The sequence below is a fragment of the Vidua macroura genome, chromosome W, assembly GCF_024509145.1.
Source record: "Vidua macroura isolate BioBank_ID:100142 chromosome W, ASM2450914v1, whole genome shotgun sequence".
Lineage (NCBI taxonomy): Eukaryota > Metazoa > Chordata > Aves > Passeriformes > Viduidae > Vidua > Vidua macroura.
The window spans coordinates 3866215-3894133 of NC_071610.1; the positions used below are offsets into that span (position 1 = coordinate 3866215).

At 40.0% G+C, this 27919-nt stretch overlaps 1 protein-coding gene across 1 annotated transcript in view; it reads right to left on the reverse strand.

The window, feature by feature from the left end:
* Positions 1-27919, reverse strand: part of LOC128821391 (zinc finger SWIM domain-containing protein 6-like) — a 313500-nt gene that overhangs the window by 70914 nt on the left and 214667 nt on the right. The window contains exons 6-12 of the mRNA XM_054002380.1: positions 26949-27125; positions 26512-26658; positions 23768-23914; positions 21327-21587; positions 17992-18127; positions 13508-13665; positions 12820-12983 (exon numbers count right to left, since the gene is read on the reverse strand). Coding sequence (XP_053858355.1) covers positions 12820-12983; positions 13508-13665; positions 17992-18127; positions 21327-21587; positions 23768-23914; positions 26512-26658; positions 26949-27125 — 1190 coding nt within the window. The remainder of the gene's footprint in view (positions 1-12819; positions 12984-13507; positions 13666-17991; positions 18128-21326; positions 21588-23767; positions 23915-26511; positions 26659-26948; positions 27126-27919) is intronic.

Sequence of the window (27919 nt, forward strand, 5' to 3'; positions counted from 1 at the left end):
AATAAATTTGGATTCTTTGGCCATCTCATGGAGTCCCCGTCTCGTAGTTCCTGTCTCTCTTCATCGCTGATAGTAGACTTCCACGATAACATCCACTTTGTTTGTCCCTTAATCCTTACTCAGAGACTCTCAACTGTGCCATTGCCAACTGTGATTGCTAATTCCCCCCTCCCTCCCCGTCCACACTATGATCTGAGAAATACTCCTTAGGACTCAGCCTTGACAGACAGCCCTGTGGCTGAGCTCCCCTTGAGCTTATCAGAGACACTGTCTGCTCCAGGAACTTGTGCTGTCTAATGATCTCCTGGTTTCTAACTAACAGCCTTGGAATTTTTTTTTGTCTGAATAATGTTACCAAACAATTTATATTTCTTTAAGAAGGAGTCTATGCAGTGGTGGGGGAAGATGTTAGAAAATTCTTTTAACTATAGCACAAAGGTATATGATCCCTATATCCATGGTTAATGCTTAGTTTGGTACCATGCAGTGCTTAGTACAAATGACAGAGATTATGTGGCCTTGTGTTAACTCCCTACATTTGTGACTAGCTAATGCTTCCTTGTTTACTTATATTAGTGATTAATATGTACTAGAAGATGTCTTAGTTTTGAGAACAGAGATGGAGTGCCAGAGCAAAGAACGATAAGAGAAGTATATTATAACCTGACCACATATTTGAGATACTCTCAAGAAAAGAAGATTCATCAGAAAGATCCAGGACCATTAAAGGGATTTTGAGGAATGGGATGTTTCCAAATGACCACCAAAGACCCTCCAAAGACACCTACTCATATCCAAATAAGTTTACATAAATAATTAGCATATTCCTGTATTTGGGAAATGTAATTAATATGTAATAGAAATGTGATGAATATGTATTAGTTTCATTATATAACCAGGTCTGATAGGTTGCTGCTTATGCATGCTTTGAGGAGAAATCCCCATGCATCCAGTGCTGTTAACAAAGTAATGTCAGCTTTCTAACCAAACAAATTGGTTGGAGAGTTTATTTCCTGTTTTTCGGTGACAGCTTCTGGCACCCCAGATGGGTCAAAGTGGCAGCAACTCAGCAGACCAGAGGACTTGTTAGCACTCCAGCACACACCAAAGTATTTTTCAGGAGATCTTCCATTTCACTGGTCTGGTAAGTAGACCACACTTCCCTTTCTGGGGCAAAGAATATAACATTAAATAAGGTACTTTAAGGTATTTTGCCTGCACGTCACACTGAGAGAAAGTATGCAGTGTGAGGCTGAGAGGTTTATGTAACTGGTTGCGGGCTTGGGTAAGATCATGTGCTACTAAAGGGATGCTTGGAGTGCAATTTTGGTTTTGAGAAAGGTTATAAAATGGTTGTAAAAAGTTTTAAAATGTTTTGAAGGTGTTAAAAGGTTTGTAAAGTGTTAAATATGGGAGCAGGGCTATCTTGACAGTTCCTGGGATAAGAGATCCCAAAAAGCTCCCCTTTGTGTTGTGTCCTAAGGAAGAGAAAAAGCTTGGGGGGACAGCCCTCTGATGTGAAAACAAATTGTGAAATATTCTAATCATTGGTGGCCGATGTATAAGCTTGATGATCCAGAATAGTGGCCTGTTAATGGGACTGGAAATTATAATACTATTTTGCAACTAATGCTGTTTTGTAGAAGGGACAGCAAGTGGAATGAAGCCCCTGATGTTGATTTATTTTTTGATTTGCAGAATAATCCTGATTTGCAGAAGGAATGTATACATGTGCCTAGAGATCCAATGATTTTGCCATTAGAAAAGGAAGATAAGAAACCACTCAAAAGGTGTTGCTCTGCCTGTAGCATAGGTAAATGCTGTATTAAATACAGACAAACAAACGAGGAGGAGGATGTGGATTTATTAGTGTATAAGGGGTGACCAAATAAGAAAGAGGAGAAAGGCAGGGAGCAGATGTGGAAATGGAAAAAGAAAGTGACCATAGTAGTAAAAGTCTTAGCCCTGTATCAGGCCATGAAAGTTTTAGCCCCATAGCAGGGCAGACAAGGGGGGCCCACGTGAGTTGCACAAGCCCCTTATGGCAGGCAGTGGGAGCAGAGGGACCAGTAACTCTTAAAGTGCCATTTTCAGTGTTGGATTTACAAGCTTGGAAAGAGTTGGCAGGGACTTACTGGGAGGATCCAGAAAAGGTTTCTAAGGTTGTGGAAGCAGTCATTAGGACACAAGATCCTTATTGGAATGATTTGCAGGGGATACTGGATGCTTTAATAACTCATGAGGAAAAACGCCTGGTGACCACTAAGGCTAGGGAAGAAGCGGAAAGAATTCATTCTCAGGGTGTGCATCAGGGGTCAATAGAGGATCATTTACCCTTTGTGGATCTGAAATGGGATCCAAATAATCAAGTCCAGCAAGATTTGTTAATCAAATACCAGCATCTGATTTTTTTCTGAATGAAACACACTTTCCCAAAAACTAAAAACTTGTCTAAATTATATCAGATTGTACAAAGAAAAGAGGAACCCCTACTGATTTTTTTAATAGACTAACAGAAACATATTAAAAATATACTGATTTGGACCTTGAGAAAAAGGAGGATGCTGCACAATTAGCACATATATTTATTGGACAATCAAATGCTGATATTAAATGGAAATAGCAAAAACTAGAGGCCAAAGAGTCCAGAACCCTGAGCAAACTGTTGCAAGTTTCTTGGAGTTTGTATATCAGTAGACAGGAAGTAGAAAGGAAAAGAGAAAAATAAATACTGTAAATGTTTGGCATTGGCAATTGCTGAAGCAATAGAGGGGGAAATTGACTGGGGGGCAAACACCAGGACAAAATCCTTGAATGAGGCTACATAAGAACCAATGTGCAATTTGTAAATAATTGGGGCACTGGAAAAGAGAGTGCCCAAGGAATAGAAACAGGAATCAGGGAAACTGTCAAATGCCAAGAGAAGCTATGGAGATGGTAAATAGGAGTGAGGACTGAAGGGGATGGGGGATGGATTTGAAATATTCCCCAACAAACCCCCTGGTTACAATAAAGTTGGGGAATGAGGAAATAGAATGTCTTGTAGATACTGGAACTACTTACTCTGTTTTAAATAATTGAAGCAAACACATAGTCTCAGTTTTTGGTGCAACAGGGTAAAAGGAAAATCGGCCCTTTTTTCAACCATTAAAATTTGGAATTAGTAAATGGGTGTTAGCCCATCAATTTCTTTATATACCTGAATGTCCTGTACCAGTACTAGAAAGAGATGTATTGAGTGAATTAAACACATAAATTTCATTTGAAAAAGGAAAAATCCAAGTTCATATTCCTGAAGAAAAGGTCTTGGACACCCAAGTCTGTCTGTTACAGAATCCTGAATCTGAAGCAGAAATACCGAGGAAGTGGACAATGCAGTCATCCCATTGGTATGGGCCACCTGAATTCCAAGAGAGCTAGGAATGCAGAACTGGTAAAGATTCTTTTAAAGCCAAATGCTAGACTCGTAAGACACTACCTTTTGAAATTATAAACTAGGAAAGGACTGAAATCATTAATAGAAACATTTCGTGAACACAAACAGCTTGTGGAATGCCAGTCCCATTTTAACACTTCTATTTTGTCAGTAAAGAAATCACACTCAAATTAACATCGGCAGGTACAAGATCTTACGGCTATCCATCAGATAGTCCAGGATGTGCACCTGGTGGTAGCCAATCCTTATACTTTATTGACAACCTTGAAGAATTCAGATCAATGGTTCACAGTGTTAGACATAAAGGATGCCTTCTTTTGCATCCATTTGAAAAGTGCAAGCCAAGATCTGTATGCTTTTGAATGGTAAAGACCAAAGACTGGGAGAAAGACTCAATTGACGTGAACTGTGTTACTGCAAGGATTCAAAAACAGTCCAATTATTTTTGGTAACCAGCTAGCTAAGGAATTAGAAGGATGGCAAAAAGAACATGAGGATGTAACATTGCTGCAGTATGTAGATGGCATCTTAATAGCTTCCTTGACTGCAAGTGAATATATGGAACTGGCCATTATTCTGTTAAATTTCTTAGGACAATCTGAATACAATGTTTCCAGGAAAAAGACTCAAATTGTAAAACAAGAGGTGTTGTATTTGGGATTTACTATTTCACAAGGACAAAAGTGTCTGGGCCAGGAAAGAAAAGAGAAAAGATCTATCAAACTCCTGAGTCCCTTTCTAAAAGAGAACTGAGAGCATTTCTGGGAATGGTCAGGTGGGGTTGCCTATGGATACTCAACTTTGAGTTGATTGCTAAGCTTCTAGATGAGGCAGTTAATGAAAAGGATGAAGTCCTCATCTGGACTTCTGAATGCAGGAAAGCCTTTCAGGAATTGAAACATGCTTTAATGACTGCCCGTGCATTGGGACTACCAAACTTAGAAAAACCTTTTGAACTGTTTGTGCATGAAAGTTCTTATTTGGTATTGGGGGTATTGACAAAATGGCTGGGATCCTGGAAGAGACCTGTTGTGTACTTTTCTAAACAACTTGATGATGTCAGCAAAGGATGGATGTATTGTTTTAGGGCAGTAGTGGCAACAGTCCTCCTAATCCAGGAAGCAAAAAATTAACCCTGGGACAGCAATTGACTGGTTTTGTGCCCCATAGTCACAGCGGCATTGGAACAAAAAGGAGGACACTGGTTATCACCAAGCAGGATGTTAAAATACCAGTCAGTGTTGCATATAGGTAAAGCCTTATAAAATAAGGGCCTTGTTACTCTTGTAAAATCATGTCTCAGGCCTGCTACTTAGGCTAAGTAGATGGGAACTATGGGAGAGTGGCTCAGCTGGAATAGGGGTAGAGAGACGTGAGAGACATGCTGTGTGACTGCTGCATGTCCACATCATGGTGTATGGTGGTTGGTTGACTTGGGCTTGTTGTGCCTTAAAACTATGTAAACGGGTAACCAGCTAACTGCTTAAAAAGGCCTGGTTTTTGCAGTAAAGGGGCTCTCCTTTGCACCTGCCTGAGGACTCTGTGTTGCTTTGCTTTGTACAAGTCAGTATTGTTAGAATAAGATGATGTGTAGTTAAAAGAAACTAACTTTCTGAATCTAGCAGTGTTCTTAGAAGTTGACCGGGAAAAAGGGGAACCAAGCCATGATTGCTTGCAGACCACTGAACTGGTGTACTCCAGTTGAGATGACCTACAGGACACTCCCTTGGAAAAAGGGGATTGGGAACTCTTTGTGGATGGAAGCAGCTTTGTGAAAAATGGAATCCAAAAAGCAGGGTATGCAGTGGTAACTCAGCATGAGATAATAGAAGCCAAAGCCCTAACCCCCAACACATTGGCTCAGAAAGCAGAACTGATTGCACTGATGAGAGTGTTTGAGCTTGCACAGGAGAAGATGCTAAATATTTGGACTGACTCTAAATTTGCTTTTGGAGTGGTCCATGTCCATGGAGCCATTTAGAAAGAGAGGGCTGTTAACCTCTCAGAGATCCCCGGTGAAACATGGAGAAATAATACAGAGATTGTTAGAGGGAGTGCAGTTACGTTGAAAGGTGGCAATAATGCACTGTAAAGCTCATTGTCGTGGTTTGACATGGAAGTGAATTTTTTCAGGAAGTTGGTAGTCAAACCAATCAGTGGTCAGGTTTGGATATTGGCATTTGGACTGACCACTGAAGGCATGGACACGCCTCTGAGAACACAGGGGGTTAAAAGCAAGAACTCCCAGGGGAACTGTCTCTTTGGTTCCGGTCAGAGTACAGTGCAGACCTCCCCTGCCCGGCCACAGGCTGGGTGGAGGAGAGGAAGCCATGCGGCCTGGGAGAGGTAGGCCGGAGCCCCAGAGAGAGAAAGGGGCGGGGAGTGAAGGGAAGGGAACCAGGCCAGCTCCCCTCCCCCCCCCCCCCCCCCCCCACAGGACGGAAGGGTGGAGGAACACTGAGATGTCCCAGGCAGCCCCCCCGGAGAGGAAGAGACAGAGCCTGGAGGCACCTGGAAATCACTGCAGAGAAAACAGAGGTGCGGGGGGGGAGACAAGTGCCCAGCCTTGGAGTGTGGGAGTTCAGCAGCCTGCTGTGAGATCTCAGCCGTCCTGGTCCTGGGAGCCTGAGACTTTTAACCCTTTCCTGGGAAAGGAAAGCTTTGCAAAATACTATTCCTCCTTGATGTGGAAGAGAAAGGAGACAGTCTGAGACTGAGATGTCAGAAGAAGATGGGGAAAAGAATTCTAGGTGGGAGGAGATGATGGAGTAGCTTTTGGCTGGACTTTTCTTGTATAGCCATAGACTGAACCAATCTCTCTTGCAACAGAGACTGCATTTTTAGGGGGATGCAATGGTTGGAGCCAAGAAAGTGCGAAAGTGGCAGTGACCTGCTTCAACAGCTGCAAGTGCAGGAGTGGAGAAGAAGATCTCTGTTCTTGAGACCCTCGGCCCCAGGGGAGGGAAAAATGGGGGGGACTGTTGTCCCAAAACAAGAAACTGAACTGTTGTTCTTTTGGTTCTTGGCAAAGCATCCTTAAAGGAGCCCTATGGGCAGTCTGTCCATGCACGGTGGTGAGAGCACTGTGACATGGAAAGGAGAGTGTCACACTGGCAGATTTTCTCTGGGCGGTTGCCATGTGTGACATGGAAACACAGGAGGTGGCAACTGTGTTTCCTGGGGGGTCTATGGCACAGGAGAGGCTCCTCTCTCCCTTGATGGACTGAGTATTGATTAACTGAAGGGTGGGAACCTGATTGAGGGTCCGAGTTGTGTCTCACTGTGGTTTTGTTGGAATGGGGGGGGAGGAGGAATGTTTTGGAAGGTTTTCATCCTGGATTTAGTGTGTGTGTTTTTTATAGTAGTAGTAGTTTAATAAAGTTTTTTTTCCCCTTTGTTATTAAGCTTGGGCCTGCTCTGCTCTGTTCCTGATCACATCTCACAACATTTCTATTGGGAAGGTGTATTTTCATGGGGGCACTGGCATTGCGCCAGTGTCAAACCATGACACTCATCAATTTGGAGAGACCCCAGTAAATACTGGAAATTGTCTGGCTGATAAAGTGGCCAAGGAAGCTGCTGGTGGGAACCCCCTATTAGCCTTACCCAAGAAATATCAGCATTTGGACAAGGAGGTTGCCGATTATCAGGCTGAAGAAAATTGTTAGATGCTGAAAAGAGTACTGAAGGACAGTGGGTAACACCCAGCAAACAGGTAATAATTCCCCAACATCTTATAAGGAAAATCACAGAGAAACAACATAAGATAACTCACTGGGGGATAGAGTCTATGGTAGAAGCAGGGAAGCCTCAAGTGTTGAGCATACGAATGACTGGTATCATGAAAAACATTGTTTTAAAGTGCCAGACCTGTTTAAAGAACAATACACATCAAATTATACGGCATACACCTGGGATTGCTAAGAAAGGAAATTGTCCAGGAGACTATTGGCAAATAGACTTTGCAATAGACTTTGCAGAGCTTCCACATCAAAACAGGTACAGGTATTTATTGGCACTGGTAGATACTTTTTCAGGATGGCCAGAAGCATTCCCTTGTCACACCAACAAAGATAGGGAGGTGGTAAAGGTTTTGTTGAAGGAAATTATCCCGAGGTTTGGAATGCCAGTGGGAATGTCATCAGACAGAGGTTCACACTTTATTGCTAATAGTGCAAAGCCCAGCTAAAACGTTAGGGGTGAAATGGAACTTGCACACCCTATGGAGACCTCAGTCAAGCAGGAAAGCAGAAAGGATGAATGAGAGTGAACTAAAGAAAAAATAGTCAATCTCTATTTCCCATTAGCAGTGATGTTCGGACACTTCCTGGGAGGCAGGGCTTCAGCATGCGTAATGGTTTCTTTGGAAGGCAAACATTAAGGAATCACGAATGCCCCCCTTTCCTCCTCTCTCCCTTAGCTTTATATATCTGAGCTGATGTCATATGGTATGGAATGTCCGTTTGTCAGTTTGGGTCAGCTGGCCTGGTTGTGTCCCCTCCCAGGATCTTGCCCACTCCCATCCCTTTGATGGGGGAAGGAATGTCAGAGGGATAGTGCTGCTCGGCAATAGCCAAAACACTGGTGTGTTATCAACACCCATCCAGTTACCAGTGCAAAGTACAGTACTGTAAGGGCTGTGAACTTTACCTCAGTCAGACACAATACAGTGCTATAGCTAAAAGAATTTTCCAACATCTTCCCCCACTACTGCATAGACTCCTTCTTAAGGAAATATAACTTGTTCAGCACCAATAGCAACCAAAGTGAATAATAGTTTTGTTCTCAAACTTTCAAACAAAGTTACTGACCTGAATTGAGACCAGGATGGAAAATTACTATGACCATAGCCTACTGTCTTGTGGGCCTATAAACAGCAGTCTAAAGTGAGAGCCTGTCTTAGGTTGGAAATGGGGGTGTATATTCTATTCCTATCTGATGGGGCAGTTATCTTCTGTTAATTGGGCAGTTTTCTTTATCTCTTCCACAAACCAATCCTCCCTCTGGGGAGATATCTTCTGTTAATGGGCCATTGAGTCTCACTGCATGACTGATAAAATTACATCATCCCACTGTGAGAAGCTCCACCCAGAGGGAGGAGCCAAACAGTCCTAACTGGATATAATCAGAGATCTGGAAGACCACAGGCAGCCTTTTCCACTGTATTCCCAGAGGAGAAGCCCTTTCCCACTGGATTCCCAGAGGAAGACCAGGCCCATCTACACCACCACTGGATCGTCAGAGGAAGACTACATCCTTCTACAGGATCACTGCTTCAACAGAACCACATCTGTCACTCCAGGAGGACTGCAGCCACCATTTCAGTTGGACTGCTACCAACACCCTGACCAACAGGGTGTCAGGTTGTATTCTGACTCTGTCAGTGTTGTTTTGTATTACTGCATTGTTTTTGGTTTGTTTTTTTTTTTAATTTTCTGCTCCCATATCTTTGCCTGAGAGCCCCTTAGTTTCAAAATTATAACAATTCAGATGGAGGGGGTTTACATTTCCCATTTCAGGGGAGGCTCCTGCCTTCCTTAGCAGACACCTGTCTTTTCAAACCAAGACAGAGCCTTTGTGCTTTCCCAGACCGCAGTGGGCTGCAACAAGCAACCACACACTGAATGGAGTCTTTCAGAGTCAGCAAACTCACTCAAATTTGTTATACTCGGAGGATTGTGAAATGATGAAAGTGGATCCTGGGCTGATACTCCCACTCCTCAAGGCTCAACCCTTTGCCCACTGAGAAGATGCAAAGGCAAATGCAAAGGCAAGTGAGTATTTCACTGAATTAGATGGGATTTTTTCACAGGTATCTTGTACAGACTCTTTATGTGTATATGCGTGAGAGTGTGAATATGCTATAGCAAACGTACCGGGAATGCTTCTCTCCTCGATTCTCAAGTTCATTAGATTTGTAAGTAAGTTAGGCCTGTGAGTTACTGCTGTGGTATAGTAAATTCTATATGAATCCTTTGCTAAATTCTTTGACTTAAGTAATTGTTTAAGTTAAATGATGTTAAGTGCTGCTAAGTTTAATTAAGTGCTGTTGGGCCTTTAGAGCGTATTCCTTTTTATCTTTACCCTTTCCTATCCTTTTGTCTGCTCCACCCAGCCTCCACGTAGATAATTTTGGGTTTATTTTGGTTTTGATTGATTGATTGATTTTAGATTTTTGTTTCCTTTTTTTCTCTGTGTGTTTTATCCATCTAGTAAGTAGTAGAGTGAACCTTGCCACAAACTTTGTCATGCTGTTGTTTTTGTATGAAACCTGTTTTTGTTGATACCTTTGCCAGTGATTCTTCAAGGGACCTTAAAACACTCATTCACAACAGCTCTGTACACTCCATCCCCTCCATTACACAGTCAGTCACCCCCCGCCTTACCTGCCCTGCCCATCCTTCCTAAGGAGCCTGTAACCACCCACCATGGTAATGAACACCTTTTTGTAGGTAAAACACCTTCTCTTTTTGTATACTTTGCTATCAATATTGCTGTTGTTATTGTGTGTGTCTTATTCCATTGTGTTGTGCTTTCAGTAAATTGTTATCTCAAACAATAGTCTCTGCTTTTGTCCCTCCCTTACTGGGCGGGGTGAGGGAAGGGGAGTGGCTTATTTGAAGTTTAACTTCTGGCTGGTGCACACTCGCCAAATATGCATCAAGCGATCACCTGTACTAACTTGCTCAGCAGTTTTGCCAGCAGTACCTGTCAGTGTGTGTGTGGTAACACTTACTGACATTGATGTAGCATGCAGCAGGAAAATGGAGAAACAGAAGCCCCTCCTGTACCTGCAGATCTCAGAGTGTCTGCGCCAGTAAGGTTCTGAAGGACAGAATACACCTGAGATGTTCCATGTCCATTTGGCCACATTTTCCACAACTAGTTTAAATGCCTTCCCTCTCCTGATTCACATAACACATGCTGCCATTAGAAATAGGGAGAAAGAACCCAGAAGTCCAAATATTACTCCCAAATCTAGACCAACATAAGAGGCTTTTCTGTCACGGAAATCTCAGTGACAGAGTTGTGAAATGTTTGTTATCACTTCCTCAGCCCAACAATGACAAGTTGGGCTGGTGAGGACACTGCTGTTCAGTTTGTCGTGTGAGAGGAGAAATAGAGTTTTATAGGGCAGATGCCATAAGCAGTCAGTTACTAGATAGCGAACATAGACATTCTAATTGCCATTAGGTTGGGAGGCAGGAGAGGGGATAGCGTCTGTAGGCCACTGAAGACATTGCTGACACTGTAAGACTTCTACAGGAAAAATGTTACTGTAGAAATCTATATAGCTGTGAGCTACTACCAGAAAACTGATGTGCATCTTCCTTCTGGAAAGCAAACTACCTTTAAGGTTTTTAAACCACCTTAGTAAACTTGGGGCTGACAGTGGACATGTTCTACATCAGTTTATTCCAAACACTGGATTTATGAGAAAGTACAGGTTCATGATATTTCACTAGATCTTACTGAAGACATTCTGATGACACCATCATCCACACAGGGGTATACATGAACACAGTGATATCCAAAGTGTGCTGCTACCACTGAATGATACTTGGTAAATGCTTGAGGTGACATTCGAGTCAATCATAAGAATCTTTCTCAAGTAAACAAACATTTAAGCTAGAAATGTGATGTGAAGGAAAAAAAAGAGAGCAGATTTCCACAGCAATCTTCAGAATAGGAAAGGCTAACAAAGCACACAATTTCAGCTTTCTGACCTTAACTTCTGAAAATCTAGAATAGTCAAAGAGTAGCTTTCTTTGGCAGGAGAAGCAACCAGGATATTATCCTTTCCCCAGAAGTCTTATCTTTGTTTACTGAAGCGGAGTAATAAATGGTTTTCTGATCTTTGAAATTTTTGAGTTTTTGTTTTTTCTTGTATTTAAGAACTCCCTGAAGAAAGATGAAGTGATTTATTTTTGTTGAAATGAACTGTGCAAACCCCAAGATTCATCAGTGTAAGGCAATATTACTCCAGATACCTAAAAACTTATCTCTCCTTTCAATCTGTGAAGTCTCTCATAAGAGCCTGAAAACTGATCTGAGGTTCTTGCACACATCAAGCTGAGACTGGTACAGAGAACCATCCCACAGCTTGTGGAGTGCAGGATTTGATGAAAGAAGTGAGAGGTACAGTCTGCCTTGAAAGAGGTCATTATGATTGACCTTGGCTTCCTCTAGTAATTCATCAAGCACCTACCAAATGTCATTTGAGGTAAAGGAAGGGAAAATGGGAGGAATTACAAGAAACCTCTCAAGGCCATGGAAAATATCTGCAAAAGCAAGTCCAGAGGAGGGCCATATAGATGATTAGAGGGATGAAACACCTCTCCTATCAGGAAATGCTGAGAGAGTTGGGGCTGTTGAGCCTGGAGAAGAGAAGGCTCTGGGGAGACCTCATTGCTGCCTTTCAGTACTTGAAATGGGCCTATAAGAAGGATGGGGACAGACTTTTTAGTAGGGCCTGTAACAATAGGACAAGGGCTGATGGTTTTAACCTGAAAGTGAGTAGATTCAGACTAGATACAAGGAAGAAGTTTTTTAGAATTGTCACCAAATGACACAAGCAAAAACGACGCACCACAGCCTTGGTCACGATGAAGAGACTAATTTATTTTTTCTGACTCCAATCTTTTATAGTTCTCAAAAGATGCCAGTGAATTGGAGGGTGAACGTGCCACCTCTCCAACGACACTGGACAAACTACCTGTACATCAAATTTCTCCGCCTCTATGAAAGAATGCAAAACAATAGGTTATTTACAGAAAGTTGTGTGAGAAAGTTCTCTACAAGAATGTAAAATCAGAAGGCTTTAGAAAACTCTTGATAACCAGGGCGACAAGAATGAAGGTGGTAAAACACTGGCATTGGTTGCCCAGAGAGGTGGTGGATGCCCCATCCCTAGAAACATTTAAGGTAAAGTTGTACAGGGCTCTGAGCAACCTGATCTAGTTGAAGATGTCCCTGCTCATTGCAAGGGGGTTGGACTAAATGACCTTTAAAGGTCCCTTGCAACCCAAACTATTTGATGATACTATTATTTCTGGCAAGCAGAATAATTTTGCTCTCTAGCCATTCCTACATATACTCCCAAACCCATTGCACTGGTCCTTTCTTACCCCTGAACAGAGGAATGCCCTTCAGCCAGCTGCTCCAAGCTCTCTCTTCCACTCTAATTGCACAAAGGGACTGCACAGATCCTTGCTCTGTATTTACCAGTTAACTGTGCTTAACATCAGAAAACAGAATAAAAAAATTCCAGACAAAGCCCAAAGAGGGTCTTTGAGAGGCTCCTCAGTGACTTAAAGAGCTGTACCCACCAGCACAGGGTAAAATTCATCTTCTACTGTAGTAAAAATGAATGAAGGAAATACCTGAAGGCCCAACTCCAGAGAAACTTTCAGAAGAGTGATATCTGGCAAGCTGTCCATGAGTGTTGCTATTTTAAATGCATCCTGGGCAAGTTTGAAGATGTGTGATGAGGAGTGGATATTTTTCTGAATGGATTTTAACACTGTTTCCAGCCTCTGAACATCACCTGCAAGGTGCAAACAGAATCACCAAAACAGAACAAGATTCCAAAACATACAGAAATGCATTATAATTGAGCTTGCCTTTGCTACGAAATAGTACAATGTTTCAGTTATGCACATTTTAATTTTATAAACCTTCCATAATGAAATTACATGAACAAAAGATACAAGACCACAAATTCCTCTTGTGTCTGATGGTGTTAGTGTAGTACATGGCCAAAAGTAATCTCAATTTGTGAATTTTAGAAGTGATTTGTCTACTCCTGGGTTTCACAGTCTATATTGTGTCAGAAGAACAAAAAGCTGTCTCATCAGCCTCAAATCAAGCCCATCTGGCTACTATCTAGCTAGTTTAACCACTTTTCTAGAAAATTAAGTAACAGGTTTAAGTCAGTTCAGTTTGTTTTTCCCATTTCAAGCTCCTGTCAGGCTGCGATTTGAATTCTTAAACACAAGTTTTATAATCTGTTTATTTAATGAAATATTAAAAGCATACACTTAGTTGAGTACGTAATTGACAGCAATGTACCTTTAGCTGCTGTCAACATGGTAGATGCCAGCTCACACTGCTGGGATTCGATGTGACTTAGGGTGAACCAGCGGGGATACCGGTTTGGAACAACTGATGCCATGTGGTGTGGACGTGATGTATCTCCCAAAGGAGCCATAGATTCCAATACTAGCAACCTGGAATAAGAAAGAAATACTCTTTCATCAAATCATTATTATATTAGGTTACTCATAAGCAAAACTAAAGCTGCAAGAACACTTGACCTTGTTTATTAAATGTGCAGTTTTGGGTATAAAGATATTGGAAAACCACTTCTTTTCTTGGGGAATCTTAAAAGTCCATTTGCCAAACTTGCCTACATCAGCAGGCATCTGTAAGAATTCACAGGACAATTAAGCCATTGTGCTGGTTTTGGCTGAGGCAGGGTGAATTTTCTTCATGGTGGTTAGAATGGGGCTATGTTTTGGATTTGTGGCCTTTGCTGCTTTTCGCACTGCCAAGCTGGCAAGGAGGCTGGGGGTGCATGGGAGGTTGGGAGGAGACACGGCCAGGACAGGTGACCCAAACTGACCAAAGGGATATTTCAGATCATATGGCCTCATGCTCATTATATAAAGTGAGGGGAAGAAGGAGGAAATCTCTATATAGCTTTATATATGTAAAAATAAAATACATATAAATTCCCCAGCTGATTTTTTCCAAGCACAAAAGGGGGAGAAAAAATGCATTATTAAATTGTTTCAACAAACAGGAAAAATCCTGACTAACATAATGCAAAAATGATTATTGGGTTATGAGTAACAGCAAATAGACAAAGATCATGAAAGGAAAATTTCCTGTCACTTTGAATTTCATTGCCAGCTTCTATGTTCCTTTGCTGTGAAAAGAAATGCTGTTGTGAATTGGTGGCTTTCATGCAATTTTGGCAAGATTAGGGAACATTATAACAAGCACAAGCAGATTTAGCATTCTTCACTTTTTTTGCCCTTTGAAACATCAATTATTTAGTTAGGTTTTATCAAAGCTACTTTGTGATTAAACATCACCATTAAAGGCTGACTCACAAAGCCTGGGTTGAAATTCAGGCTTAACAGGGAATCAGCCAAACGAAGCCAAACATTTGAGTTCATACTCCAAGTGAACAGTCAACTAGGTCACTGCAAATCCACATTCTCCACGGCTGTACTCCATATGTTTCAGTGATACAAGCAGAGAACTGTAGACAAAAGTGACCATCAAGGATAGCACACCCTGTCCTTGCAGCCCTGAGGTGCATGCATGAAAGGTCTTATGGTCTCAAATTCTATTGATTTCACACTGAGTGTTCCACACACTAAAAGAAAATTAAAAAAAAAAAAAAAAAAGAAATTGCAACAGATGATGTTGAATGCAGAGAGGCAAAATACTCCAGAATTGCCATCATGGGTCAATGACCTGTGTAGACTGACACTAAACACTTATGTCTGGAGAGCAACTAGCTGTCGTCTTGGGAAGTTAGCTTCTTTCATAAATGTTCAAGTGAAGAAAGAAATATGTTCCACTTCTAAAAGCATGAGCAGCCATGCAGATTTCTATGTGGAAACATTTTACCCATGCCATAAAGGAAGAGATGGTTAAATTTCCCTCTTCTGATCCATTCCACCTCACAAATATGAGACATACATTTGTATTGGGTTTGCACAGCCAGGTTTTGGTAGTGGAGGAGCTACAGGGGTGGTTTCTGTGAGAAGCTGCTAGAAGCTTCCACAGCATCTGGCAAAGCCAATCCCTGGTCGCTCCAAAGATGGACGTGCCACTGGTCAAGGCTGAGTCAACTAGAAAGGGTGGTAACATATTTAAGAAAGAAAACCAGAAATTGTTGCGCAGTTGTAATTTCAGCCAGAGAAGAGTGGGGTGAAAACATGTGAGAAGAACAACTCTGCAGACACAAAGGTCAGTGAAGAAGAAGGGGGAGGAGGTGGTCCAGGCACCGGAGCTGAGATTCCTCTGCAGCCCGTGGTGAAGAACACAGTGAAGCAGGCTGCTCCCCTGAAACCCATGGAGGTCCATGGGGTTGCAGAGATCCACCCGCAACCCATGCAGGAGCCCCATGCCAGAGCAGGTGGATGCCTGAGAGGAGGCTATGACCTCAAGGGAGACCAGTGGAGACAGGGTCCCACACTGGAGCAGCCTGTCCTTGGAGGACTGCACCCCATGGAAGAGTGACCCACGCTGCAGCAGTTTAGCGGGGACCGTTGCCTGTGGAATGGACTCACTGCAGCAGTTTGCAGAGAACTGTTGCTCGTGAGATGGACTCACATCGAAGAAATTCAAGGAGAACTGTCTCCCATGGGAGGGACCTCACAGTGGAGCAGGGGAATGACTCCTCTCCCTGAGCAGCAGGAGAAGACACGGGTGATGAACTGACCATAACCCTCATTCCCTGTCTCCTTGTGCTGCTGGGGTAGGAGGCAGAGGTGGAAGGAAGGAGGGTTGTGGGAAAGGTGTTTTTAAGGTTTTATTTTACTTCGCATTATCCTGCTCTGATTTTGTTAGTGTAATAAATTCAATGCATATCTCTACATTGAGCCTGTTTTGCCCATGATGGTATTTGATGAGTGATCTCTCCCAGTCCTTATCTCAACTCATGAACCCTTTGTTAAATTTTCTCTCCCCTGTCCAACTGTGGAAGGGAGTGAGAGAGTGGCCTTGGTGGGTGCCTGGTGTCCGGTCAGTGTCAACCCACTGCAACATTCAATCTTCCTGTTTTCTTTCTTCCTTCCCCCCATCAAAACAACATTTAGGTTTAGTTAGTTATTAATTTGGTTTTTATCAGGAGTGTTTTGTATATTGAAGTATCACTTTGGCGTGAATGGAAAAAGTAACCAACATTCTTTATAAGAATTTTTGAGAAGTTTCAAGGAACACAGACAGACATGGAATAGAAAGTGTCTGCATCTTCTGTCACCACAGTTCAAAGTTCAAGATAGAAGTCCACATTTCTTAAGAGTGCCAAATATATTACAAAATATTAAAAATGCATAAGTAAATAATATTAAAAAGCTGAATGCCCATCTGCCTTAAAAGTGATGCCAAGAGAGCTATGGCGAACAGCCCTGATTATGATGATGTCTCCTGTGATTTTACCAGCTAGAAACAAACACATAACTCTTTCTTATACTGGTCTGTTTGAGAAGTAACTTCTTTGGCCAAGATGGTAGCTTCATGCCAAAAGATGGCTGGAGCTCCCCATAATCAACTAGAGATTTTGATTTTTCAGTGCCTTGCTTGTTTTTCCAGTTGAGAAAGGAAATTTCCAGAAAAGAAATTATCAGTTATGATTTGTTTCTGGGGAAAGCCCAAATACTTCTTCAAGAGGAATGACATGTTGCCATAACATTCACTGAAGCATTCAGTGCACTGTGCAAAACTACTCATAGATGTCTATTCTAGCCTTTTAATGTGGTCTCGGTCATTTAGTTTAAGGAGGAAAACTCCCCACAATCTCTGAGAAACACTTTAAGGTAGTGACTGAAATTGAATACAAGGATACAAGTGTACTTTATAAAATTGATATTTTTAAAATTCTAATTCTAAAAATTCGAATTCAAAAATTCTAACTGTAAGTAGCAAGTATGCAAAGTTGCTTCTCATATTTCTTACCTTCCTTCCCTAACACCCACTATTAGACACTCTTGGAGGCAAAAAAAAACCCAAACAGGCTAAGCAGACCTTTGCCCTGACTTGATGGTAGCTATGCTTTGTTCTTATGCATGCCTTCCCATTTAGTCCTTTGAACATGGGACTATTTTCTCCTCATTTGGCTTTCTAGAGTGTGCTGGTTTTGGCTGGGATAGAGTTAATTTTCTTCCCAGTGGCTGGTATTGGGACTTTGTTTTGGATTTGTGCTGAACACAGGGTTGATAATATAGAGATGTTTTCGTTATTGCTGAGAAGGGCTTACACAGCGCCAAGGCCTTTGCTGCTATTTGTACTGCCACTCTGGGGAGAGGCTGGGGATGCATGGGAAGTTAGGAGGAGACACAGCCAGGACAGGTGACCCAAACTGACCAAAGGGATATTTCAGACCATATGACATAATGATCAGTATATAAAGTGGGGGGAAGCAGCTAAGCAGCAGAGGATCCTAAGACTGCTAGTGGGATGCCTCTGCTTATTTCCTTGTCACTAGCATTATACATACACAACCACATCAGTAAAAGAACACACACATGTGCTAAAGCTGTTGTTCAATACAAAACCACAAGTCCCAGTAGTGGAATTCTAGAAGGATTTGTAACATAGAATGCTGTTTTATAGTTGTATATAAACACTAATTGTAAATTTATAAATTATACTGTAGTTAGTACAGACATCAATTGCTTTTACAGATGACAGAACCAAAGTAATTTCTCCTTTAACAGAACAATGCTTTTAGAATAAAAGGCTAGGTCTTTACTAAGCTTTTTCCTGTTTTTCAAACCACTACTTGTGTTCTTTCTAGATGACTTGTGAATACATACCGCATGGCTCTCAGTGCACTTTTGAATGCCAATTCAGCATCATGAGGTAGGAGACAGGTGAAAAGATACTTGGCAAATGTGTGCATTGGAACACTATTTTGATGGATGACTTCACCTAAACCACTATATGGTCCAGCTGTGGGAAAGAAAAAGAGAATATCAGTCTTTACAGACTGTTAAAACTCAACTTCTGGACCTTTAGAACCCATTCATTGCACCTTGAGTTAGAGTTGGTATTCAGAGACAGCTTGCTGTACAAAAGGTAAAGTTCTATTGATATGTCTGTGAAATATATTACAAGTATATTAAATGTCATCTATTCTTTGAGACAACAAGACACATTGCAAATTGTATAGTACTAAGCACACTACCAATGCACGTACAAATGACAGAATAGTCCCAGGGCTCCATGGGGCTCATTCAGCAAATCTATGGTATGCAAAAGTAGAAGATGATAATCCTAGCTTTGCGCCTGTGTAGTTATATCATGTACACGAATGCCTATGCACCCTCTGTTGGTTCATAATTGTGTTATCACAAATTCACAGGAAAAAAAAAAGTGGCTACAGTGGAAAACCAGGTATTTTTAATTGAATTTACATGACTAATCAGTCCAGCGGCACCTGATCCTTATTAATGTCTCACCTGACATTAGGCATTTAAATAGCCTTTTGGTCTAGACTTGGTCTCTAGAGAAGACTAGGTCAGATCTTGCATCAAAGCTGCTTTTGTTAGTCTATTATAGCCACACAATCTTAAAAATTATATTTGTTATGGGGAAACTATTCCCATTGTTGGGACAATAGATTTTGCTCACACTCAGTGCAGTACTTAATAACAACAGTGTTAAGAATGAAAACAGAAATGACAATTTTAAAAAATTGCATGAAACTGCTGAATTCTGAGTATTCATAGTGCATAGGAATTCCATTTTTGCATTTTTCCTGCAACCTTAAGACTGTTATTAATAGGAATATTGTGTCAAGCAATTTTTTACTTCAGTGGCTAGAGGTTCAGATGTTAAATATCACAAGATACAGAATAAGAATCTTAAGTATTATTGGACAATTATTGCACAAATAGCAGCCAGCAGTCCTAGAAGTTACCACTTCCTCCTCTACTAGAGATTCCAATCCACCACACTTGGATAGATGAATGACTGTGTGACATATTTCTTCATTGCAGTCACATGTATCAGTTTCCGGCTGTGGTTCAAACTAACATGACTGACCCTTCACTGAAGCAGATGAGGAGTACTCACAAAATTTATTCAATCATTTCTGCTGCATGGGATGACTAACTCCATGAGAGAGAAATGTTAACAACTTAAACCAGCACAGCTGTTTCATCAATATTTTTGACTGGTGCATAAGCACAAAATGCAAAGGTAAAAATCACTAGGCATGAAAAAAAATCGGAGCTCCATAGGTGGGCATTTCTGAAGGCTGGAGCTAATCACAATGGAAACATCAATGAAGATTAGGTAGGTGACAGTGTGTCTCAATCATTTTAAATTGAAAGCCGTTCAAAACTAGCTGGCATTGCTTGTATGAAAGAAGCCATTTCATGTCTGTTTGACAGTTGGTGGTCCATTCAGAAACTCAGTTAGAAGACAAAGAATAAATGACAAAGCATTAATATGAAAATATATTCTGCCATTAACTTAGCGGTCAAGCAAAAAAATAGATCAGTTCTTGCAACACAGTCTTATGTTCTGTTTTCCCATGCATTCAAATGCACACAGCATGCATTAATCTGCATTAACCTGCATTAACAGCATAGAAATTAGCCTAATACTGGATTAAACTTTCTTTATTATATCTACAGAACATCAACTATAAAACCACAATGGATATTATTAGAATTGTAAATCACTGCACATTTTTTCCTCCATGTTATCCGGCAGTTTCTGCCTAACCTGGAGTAAACGGAAGTTATTGCAGAAAAGCCAGGTTTCTCAACACATAGTAATGCAAGGCCACTGTTGCATGCTGCTCACCACAGTAATTTTGTAGGTAGCTATTTTAGCAGGTTTCCTGCTATGATCACTTGTTTACTACTCTAAGAAAAAAAGTATATCACTGATCACAGTTGTAAACTAGAAGTATCAGAGAATACTTGAGATAAATCCTGCCTTTTCCTCATACAGCATCCTGACCAATAAACAGATACAGCAAATTGATTTTATAATCCATAGGATCCCTCTATGGTGGTGAATAGCTGGATCCAGCAAGAAGCTGTTCTTGTCCAAAGGCCATAAAGCAGCAACTCTCCTTATGGTGCAGCTTCTCTACAGTTTCAAATGGTACCACCAGTAGGTACCAAAGTCTTTAAGGATCTGGGCAATAATAGTGACTCAAAGCTGAGAACCCTAAACAACATAGTGCATCTCCTCCATTAAAGAAATAGTTTTAAAAGACAAATGTCTTACAGAAAGAAAGCAAAACCTGACTGCTATGTAACAATCTTCACAACTTACCTAGAGCAGCATCAAACTCCCCACCATCCTTTGAGAAAGCACTGAAAACTTGGACCACACCTTTAGATACTTAGTTCCTTTAAAGTTTTTCCCTCCAGTTAAAAACCCCCAAAAACTAGAATAGCAATCTTAGAACCCACAAGATTACTCTTTGAAAATAAGGCTTAAGTGTTATATGTCAAGCCTTTTTAAAAGCTAAGGCAAAAGCATGCACTTTTTGGTATAGATTTTATTACAATACACAATTGCAATTCCCAAACACAAGTTATTTGTCTTAATTAAAATTTAGTCACAAGACCAGGCCATAAGCCCTAATATTTGTCCATATATTTCAATTTTCAGGTATGATACAAACTTCAGAGGCAACTCATATTCCTAATTGCTACAAAGGAAATGTTATATTTCTGTCCCAGCAAATTTAAGTGAATTTTCTGAGCTCTTCACTGGGGAATAGAGGTAAAAATCTTCATACATTTACAAAGCTGCCAGTCCTTTTTCAGGATACAAATGACATTTTGAAATTTACTACCCAAGAACTGTTGATGATAACTGATGTCTATATTATTAAACTGTGAGCCTGGCTTGTATAATTAAGGATACTGAACAAATCTAAAGAAGAAAATTCAATAAAAATTAAAAATAAAGGCTTAAAGCTTAGTACATGTCTTATCCCCACAGTCATGTGATATCTGAAGTATGTTTGATTTTCATAAGAGAATGGAAATAAAATTTTTCTGGAGTTCTACATCAAAAAACATCTTAAGTATATAAGGCAGTTTCCACTGGAATACTAATTCTGTGGGCTTGTGTAAGTGAAAACAATTTTAAAAAGCAGTTAGCATCTATGTTGAGCTACCTTCTAATAGGAAGACTGCTTGTTTTCGAAAAATCTTCACCAGAGTATCATCCAATTCAATTTCCTGTAGCTTAGAAATGAGCTGTTCCTCATTTCGACAAACCTTCTCTTGTGCATACAAGCCATCCGGCATTATTCGTTGCTGTCCCAGCCCTATCAATGCTACTTCCACAGCCAGCGTTAAATAAGATTCCCCTTCTTCTAAAAACTTGTGTGCAGGCAGTTGCTGGTACTCCAGAGATTTGCATTGCCCCATGTTCTCTGTAAAGAGCGACACAAAGAACAACACATCAGGAAATCATTAAAATCCATAAACTGCCTATAACGCCACATTTTCAAATTCTTCCTGTCAGTATCCATTTTTAAAAAATATTTAAATTATGACGGCAATCTCAATATTCAATCATCCAATATAAACTACCTGATCCAATTTCACATCACAGAAATACACAAAACAATTAGGTTTTAAAAAATCCACTCTAGTAAAAATAAAAGTTTTCATTTTAAACTGCATGATTTAGAGAAAGGCAGTTTCTCCAGCTTTGTGTTAATAAAGCAAACATTGGATGATCTATTTCAATTTTTTCCCCAACCCATTTCTGTATCCCCTTAAAGCTTTGGTGTTGTATAAGTGGAAAGGGAAGGTGCTTATACACCTGCATAGATTTCAGTTGAAGCTATTAGGATTATACAAATACAGTAGGCCTGGGAACTCCACAATTTTAAAGCATTCTGTTTGCTAAAGCTCTCTTCATGTTTTTTTATTTGTTAGTTGCATTTATGATAAACACACATAATGTTTCTGACTTTTATTATTACTAGAAATGCTACTTTTAGTAAATATTACTTGTAAATTCCACACAGACCAAGCCATAAATTGCTTTAAAGAGTACTACTGATTGATTTGGCACTTCACCAATACTCCATATGACAAAATGCTATATCAACCTCTAGCAGTTTACAGTCTAGTTTGGGAACAAAAAGTTGCAATGTACAGATGTAAGGAGATGGACAGCTACAGCAAATGAGATGGCAAAATTCATTTAGTAGATTGCATATATGAGTGTAGGAGGAATTTACATTTCAACACACACTACTTTTATTTCATGGGGTTGTTTTGGGTTCTTTTATCTAATTGCAAAGAATCTGATTTTTTTAATTAAAGTTCTTCCAGAATTGGTGGATATGACATTAGAAGTTTATTGAAGAAAATCTAATTGAATAAAATTTGTTTTGATGAAAAGCCCCATGGAGATTTGGGATGTACATATAAAGGATCTATAGATAGAGGAATGACTCAAGTTTCTGAACACACAGAAGGTGATGAGAAACTACCACAGAGGTGGAAAGAGGTTGAGAATAAGGAATAAATCAGTTAAGCTCCTGAGAAGCAAATACTGAAGTTAGAATGGGCATATACATCCTGTCTGAAATCATGTATCTATACTACAATGCTATTTTCCAATTCATAACCTTTATAAACCGTGTACTTTACAGACCATGTATGTTACAAATTTTAAGTGTTTTGTCATCACTTTGAAGTATTATGTACACTTGTAGCTAAGAAGTCAAATAATTTCCTGGACCACATAGGAGGATCAGAGGTGGTGATCTTTCCCCTCTTCTCAGCACTGGTGAGCCCACACTTGGAGTGCCATGTTCAGTATTGGGCTCCCCATGGACCTACTGGAGCAGATCCAGTGAGGGGCCACAAAGATGATTAGCGGACTGGAGCATCTCCCATATGAGATACTGAGACAGCTGGGATTGTTTAGTCTGGAAAAGAAAAGGCTTGTATCTTAGCAAAATATACAAATATCTAATGGAAGAATGTAAAGAAAATAGAGACAGACTCTTGTCAGTGGTATCCTGTGACAGGGCAAGAGGCAATGGGCACAAACTGAAATACAGGAAATTCCATCTGAGTATAAAAAACCCACTTTTTTTACTGTGAGGAGGGTCAAACACTAAGAGGTTGCCCAGAAAGGTTGTATGGTGTTCATTCTTGGGACTATTCAAAACTCAACTGGACACAATCCTAAGCAACTTGCTCTAGGTGACCCTGCTCTGATTAGAGTAGGTGGACTAGATGATCTCCAGAGAAGCCTTCCAACCTCAACAATTCTGTGATTTCCTGTAATTTCTCCAAAAGAGGATAGAGTAATGTATGTAAAGAGGGTTGCTGCTATAAACTCATTCAGTTTTATTTCAAGTGTAAAATACTGAATTGCCTTCAAGAATGAGTAACTGGTAATTTTTGAAGGCTTCATATAAGTTTTATTTTAAACATTTTCTCTACCTTGTGTTTTCTTAGGGAATGTAAATGTCAGTTCTTATACTATAAAGACACTGGCTTTGATGTTAATTCGGAAAGGTAAGGCTGAAAAATGTCTCTGGTTACTGAAGACTTAGAGAAGATTACTCCCTTTGCATGGCCTTACCTGTGAAGTCTGAGAATCCATGGAAGCTCTCATCATCTACCCTGCAGGCTTCAATCAGGCTACTGAAGAGGGTGCCAATTGGATCCAAAGGATGTCCCACCCAACCTTCAAGATTTGTTATTGAGGTTACTCCTATTTGAAGAAGTTCTGTGACAGAAAAGATGGAGGGAGGAGGGAGGGAAAGACTGTGTATTATCCCCTCAAAACATATACAGAAATAAAACTGATTAAAATGCTCTTCTGCTTAGAAGGAAAAAATAATATCTCTCAGTGTGAATTCATTGCCCTTTGTAAATATGTTAAAAGAGGAAAAAAGAAAATGGACAAAGGCCAAACATTTTGAGCACTAGCAAAGTACATTATGGGTCAAAATTTTCAATTGCACTATCTTTTGAAATCTCTAACTTGATACCAGTAACTTCTGAAATGTCTGCTGAAAAATTAGAGCAAAAACTTTTTTTGGTAAAATATTCACCACTGTTTCCTCACTCAAAAGATGCAGTGCCATTTTCACATTTTAAGTGAAGCTGATGACACTGAAATAAAATATTCCAAAATGTTCAGTTTTAATAAATAAAATATGAACTTATTGCATCTGAATAATTGTTGAAGTAATAAACTCACAATGATAGGTCCTAATAAAAAAAGAAAGAAAAAAGAAAAAAGGATAATGTGTTTAAATGAGGCATAAAATTTTAAAAATTGTTCTTTAAGTGCATTTTTTGTCATTCTAAAGTTTCAGTCAACCAATACCTTCATGGATACTTTGTTTTGTAGCCCTCATCCATCAATCAGTTACAACATTAAAAAATTGTTTAGCACAATGAATTGAAGGAAGTGTTGCTGTGGTAAAAGATGCTAGAGATGACTCAAATCCCTTTTTTAACTAAGAATCTTATGGCAGTAGTTCCCCTTCAACTCCCCAGCTTTTTCTCCTAGACACATACACAACTGAACTATGAGAGATCAGGTGCATTATGGGTGACCATTTAAAAATTGTATACAAGCCATTACAGATGCTCTGTTTCTCTGCTTATTGCACACTAACTTGTATCTGCCTCTGTGCTCTCTCGTTCACAAAGTGCCATCTTTCTGAGTAATCATAAGTATTATCACAAAGCTTTAAAAGCTTGCTTCTTGCCTTTAAATGTGTGGAGCTACAAAATGAAACAGCCACACTGTTGAACTCAGTGTTCAGGACACTGTCTTTTTTAAAAAGAATCAACTGATATGTAATATGAACAACAAAGTAGTAAATAATTGTCTTATTAACAAATAGCATGTGCTAAAAATTACATTAAGAAGAACATAATATTACCAAAAAGGATTAATATCAATTACCTTACTGACTCACTTATAATTCCATTTCATCTATTATGTCTAGTTATGAGCTTCACTTGTGTCATGCCAAACAAAGGCTTCAATAATCCATTCATATAGAGATTTAACTTTAAATCATGCAACTGGTTCCATGAATGTCAAATCAGTCATATGAATGAAAGCTAAGTAGAAGCATGTGATGGTTGCTGAACTCAAACTGTAGCTGCAGAATTATTCTGCTTATAAAGAAGACAAGCATATTTTGCACTATTAAAACAAAATTGTTTAAATTTCAAACATAAGAGTGAAAAAAACGAAACAAAACAGTGAGTAACAACATAGAAATTACAAAGTTCATGTTAAGGAAAGATATATTACATGATAAAAAGACTAAAAAATTCTCCTAAGTAATAATGCAAAGTGCTTTTAAGTTTTGTTGAAATCTAGGATCCACAATAGTGCTCAAAATTTCTTCCTTGGGTATTGTGAAATGATGGCACATAGGAACTGCCAAATCATAATTTTTTTTCAGTCAGGTATCTACCTTGTCTTCAATTTCTAAATGAATATTTTTGGGAAAACACCTGCACATACAGTTAAAAAATTTACATGTGACTTCATACTGGTATTTTTGCCTACAATGCATGAGGATACACATAGTCAAAAGTAGCAACAAAGATCTAAAATAAAATGTGAATTAAAGGTTTTCTTGTAGTAGTTGGGAATGTTATTTTAATTTTTCCACATGCATTTTAACCACAAAGTCACCCCTTTCTTCTTCCACTACCTCTCCAAACCTATGACAAAGTTCAGTGAAGGATTATTTTTGGAAGAATGTTCCTTCAGAAAAAAGGGGTAGTGAGAACACCACTGAACATTTTATAAAGCCAGTGTTTCAAAAATTTGATTTCCAGTGCTGTGAATCCACTAAAGTTTTAAGCATCATCAAAGACTTTTGGAAGAAACTGCCAAACTGGATAAATTTCTGTAGTGCAGACTTTGCCTTGTCAACTTTAGGCTTCCACCTCAGAAATATATAGGTCTGCTAAATTACACATCAGAGGAGAAAAATTATTTTAAACACCTGACATTCCAAATGCAAATCTCTGTTTAAGAGCCTATAAATTACACAGGATGAATATTTACACTGTGCAACCAAAACCTCTGATTGGAATAAAGGCCCCATCATGTTAGACATACTGCAGAAGGCAGAACAGAGCCCTTGCCCTGCAGAGCTCACAACCCAGCTTAAAAAACACCTCCAACATCCAGAATGTGACACTACCACTATGATTGTTTGGACTGAAGAATTAAAGTCACCTCTTTTGCTTTAGTTTCAAAAGCAGTTTTCTCATGCAAAGTTCCAGTTTGGTGTTATTGTCACCTTGTCATGTCCTTTGCCCTTCTCTCTTCCCCGCATTTACCTTTTTTCTGAGCCTGGAACATTTCCAGCTGTTTCTGCTGCTGCCTTCTTAGTGTATTAACAATAGCTATTGCTAGCCTCAGTGCTTCTTTTGGGCATCCATGAGATCGTAACGCATCCACCCTCGCACAGGCTGTAGGAACATGTTCTAAAATGGAGACAATAATTGAGGAATAGCAATGCTTCCATGTCTGCAATAGCCCGTTTTGCTAGGTTACTCAAAAGGGCTTTTTTGTTTCCTTCGACTTGTTTTTAAAACTTTGCAAGAGAGAGTTAAAGGACTATTTCTGAGCCAACATTTCAAGGGAGCCTCTGTTCTTTTTGCCAGGCTTTTCATTTAGCTCCCTCCCTTCCCCCACCCCCCCCCCCAAAAAAAAAAAAGCCATAGAAAGGGAACAAAGCAAGTCATGGAAACATCTTTCCAGTTTAGTCACTTACCATGCCAGAGGGGCCACCCTCGAGAGTCAAAAAGTGAGTTTTCAGTGTGTTCATGGTAACAGTAGTTGGTGTATAGGTCACTGCTGATAATGTGCTGTAAGTGGCTGTCCTGCCAATGCAGTTCGCATGCCTCTATAGCTCTAGTGAACACCGTCCGATGTGGCCTGTTTGATGAATCTGTCATTTTCACAAATTCAGAAAGCTGCATCAGCTTTTATTCATTCATATGTGAATTAGTCATTCACAGTATTCTTGTCCTCTGCCTGTTCACCAGCCCTTAACTGATGGCAGCCTACCTTGACCCACTCTGCAAGGAGCAGACCACAGACGACATTTCACATCCTGTTACTCACCAGCTCAGGCAAAGTGTGTGCCATTCACTTTGCATTCAGCGAGATCTACAAACCATCACAGCTAATGCAAAATAGGACATTGCAAAGGGAACAGCTAGACATGAAGGACATTAAACAGCGTGTACAGAATTCCCCTAAAAACAGACTAGACAGTATATGGCACACAGCTACTCAAGCATCCCCAGCTTCTCTCCTTCTCAGACCCAGAGCCACTAGGATGAGTGACAGATAAACATCACATAAAATATTTTAGTTGTTCTCTTTGAGAAGTGACATTACCTTGAGCACTTGTAAAAATTTTTGTCATAAACAAATACTGCAAAGACAGCAAGGTACTGAGGCCATGGGACTGACAATCCTTTACTGGACATCTTCCTATGGCAAAAGTGCTCTGTCGACATGGCACTGTGTCTATGAATGTCAAAATGTCATGTCTGAATTGCTACTAGCATGTCCAAGTTGGTCTGAACATCACGAGATACAGAAAGCCAAACACCTCTGTAGGAAGATACATGTTGCATGAACTTCTGTCCGCAGCTAGCTGCAAGATTTAAACATGAACCAAGTCTATTTCCTTCAGAGGTAAACTTCCAAGAAAAAGAAGCAAGGAAAAATTCA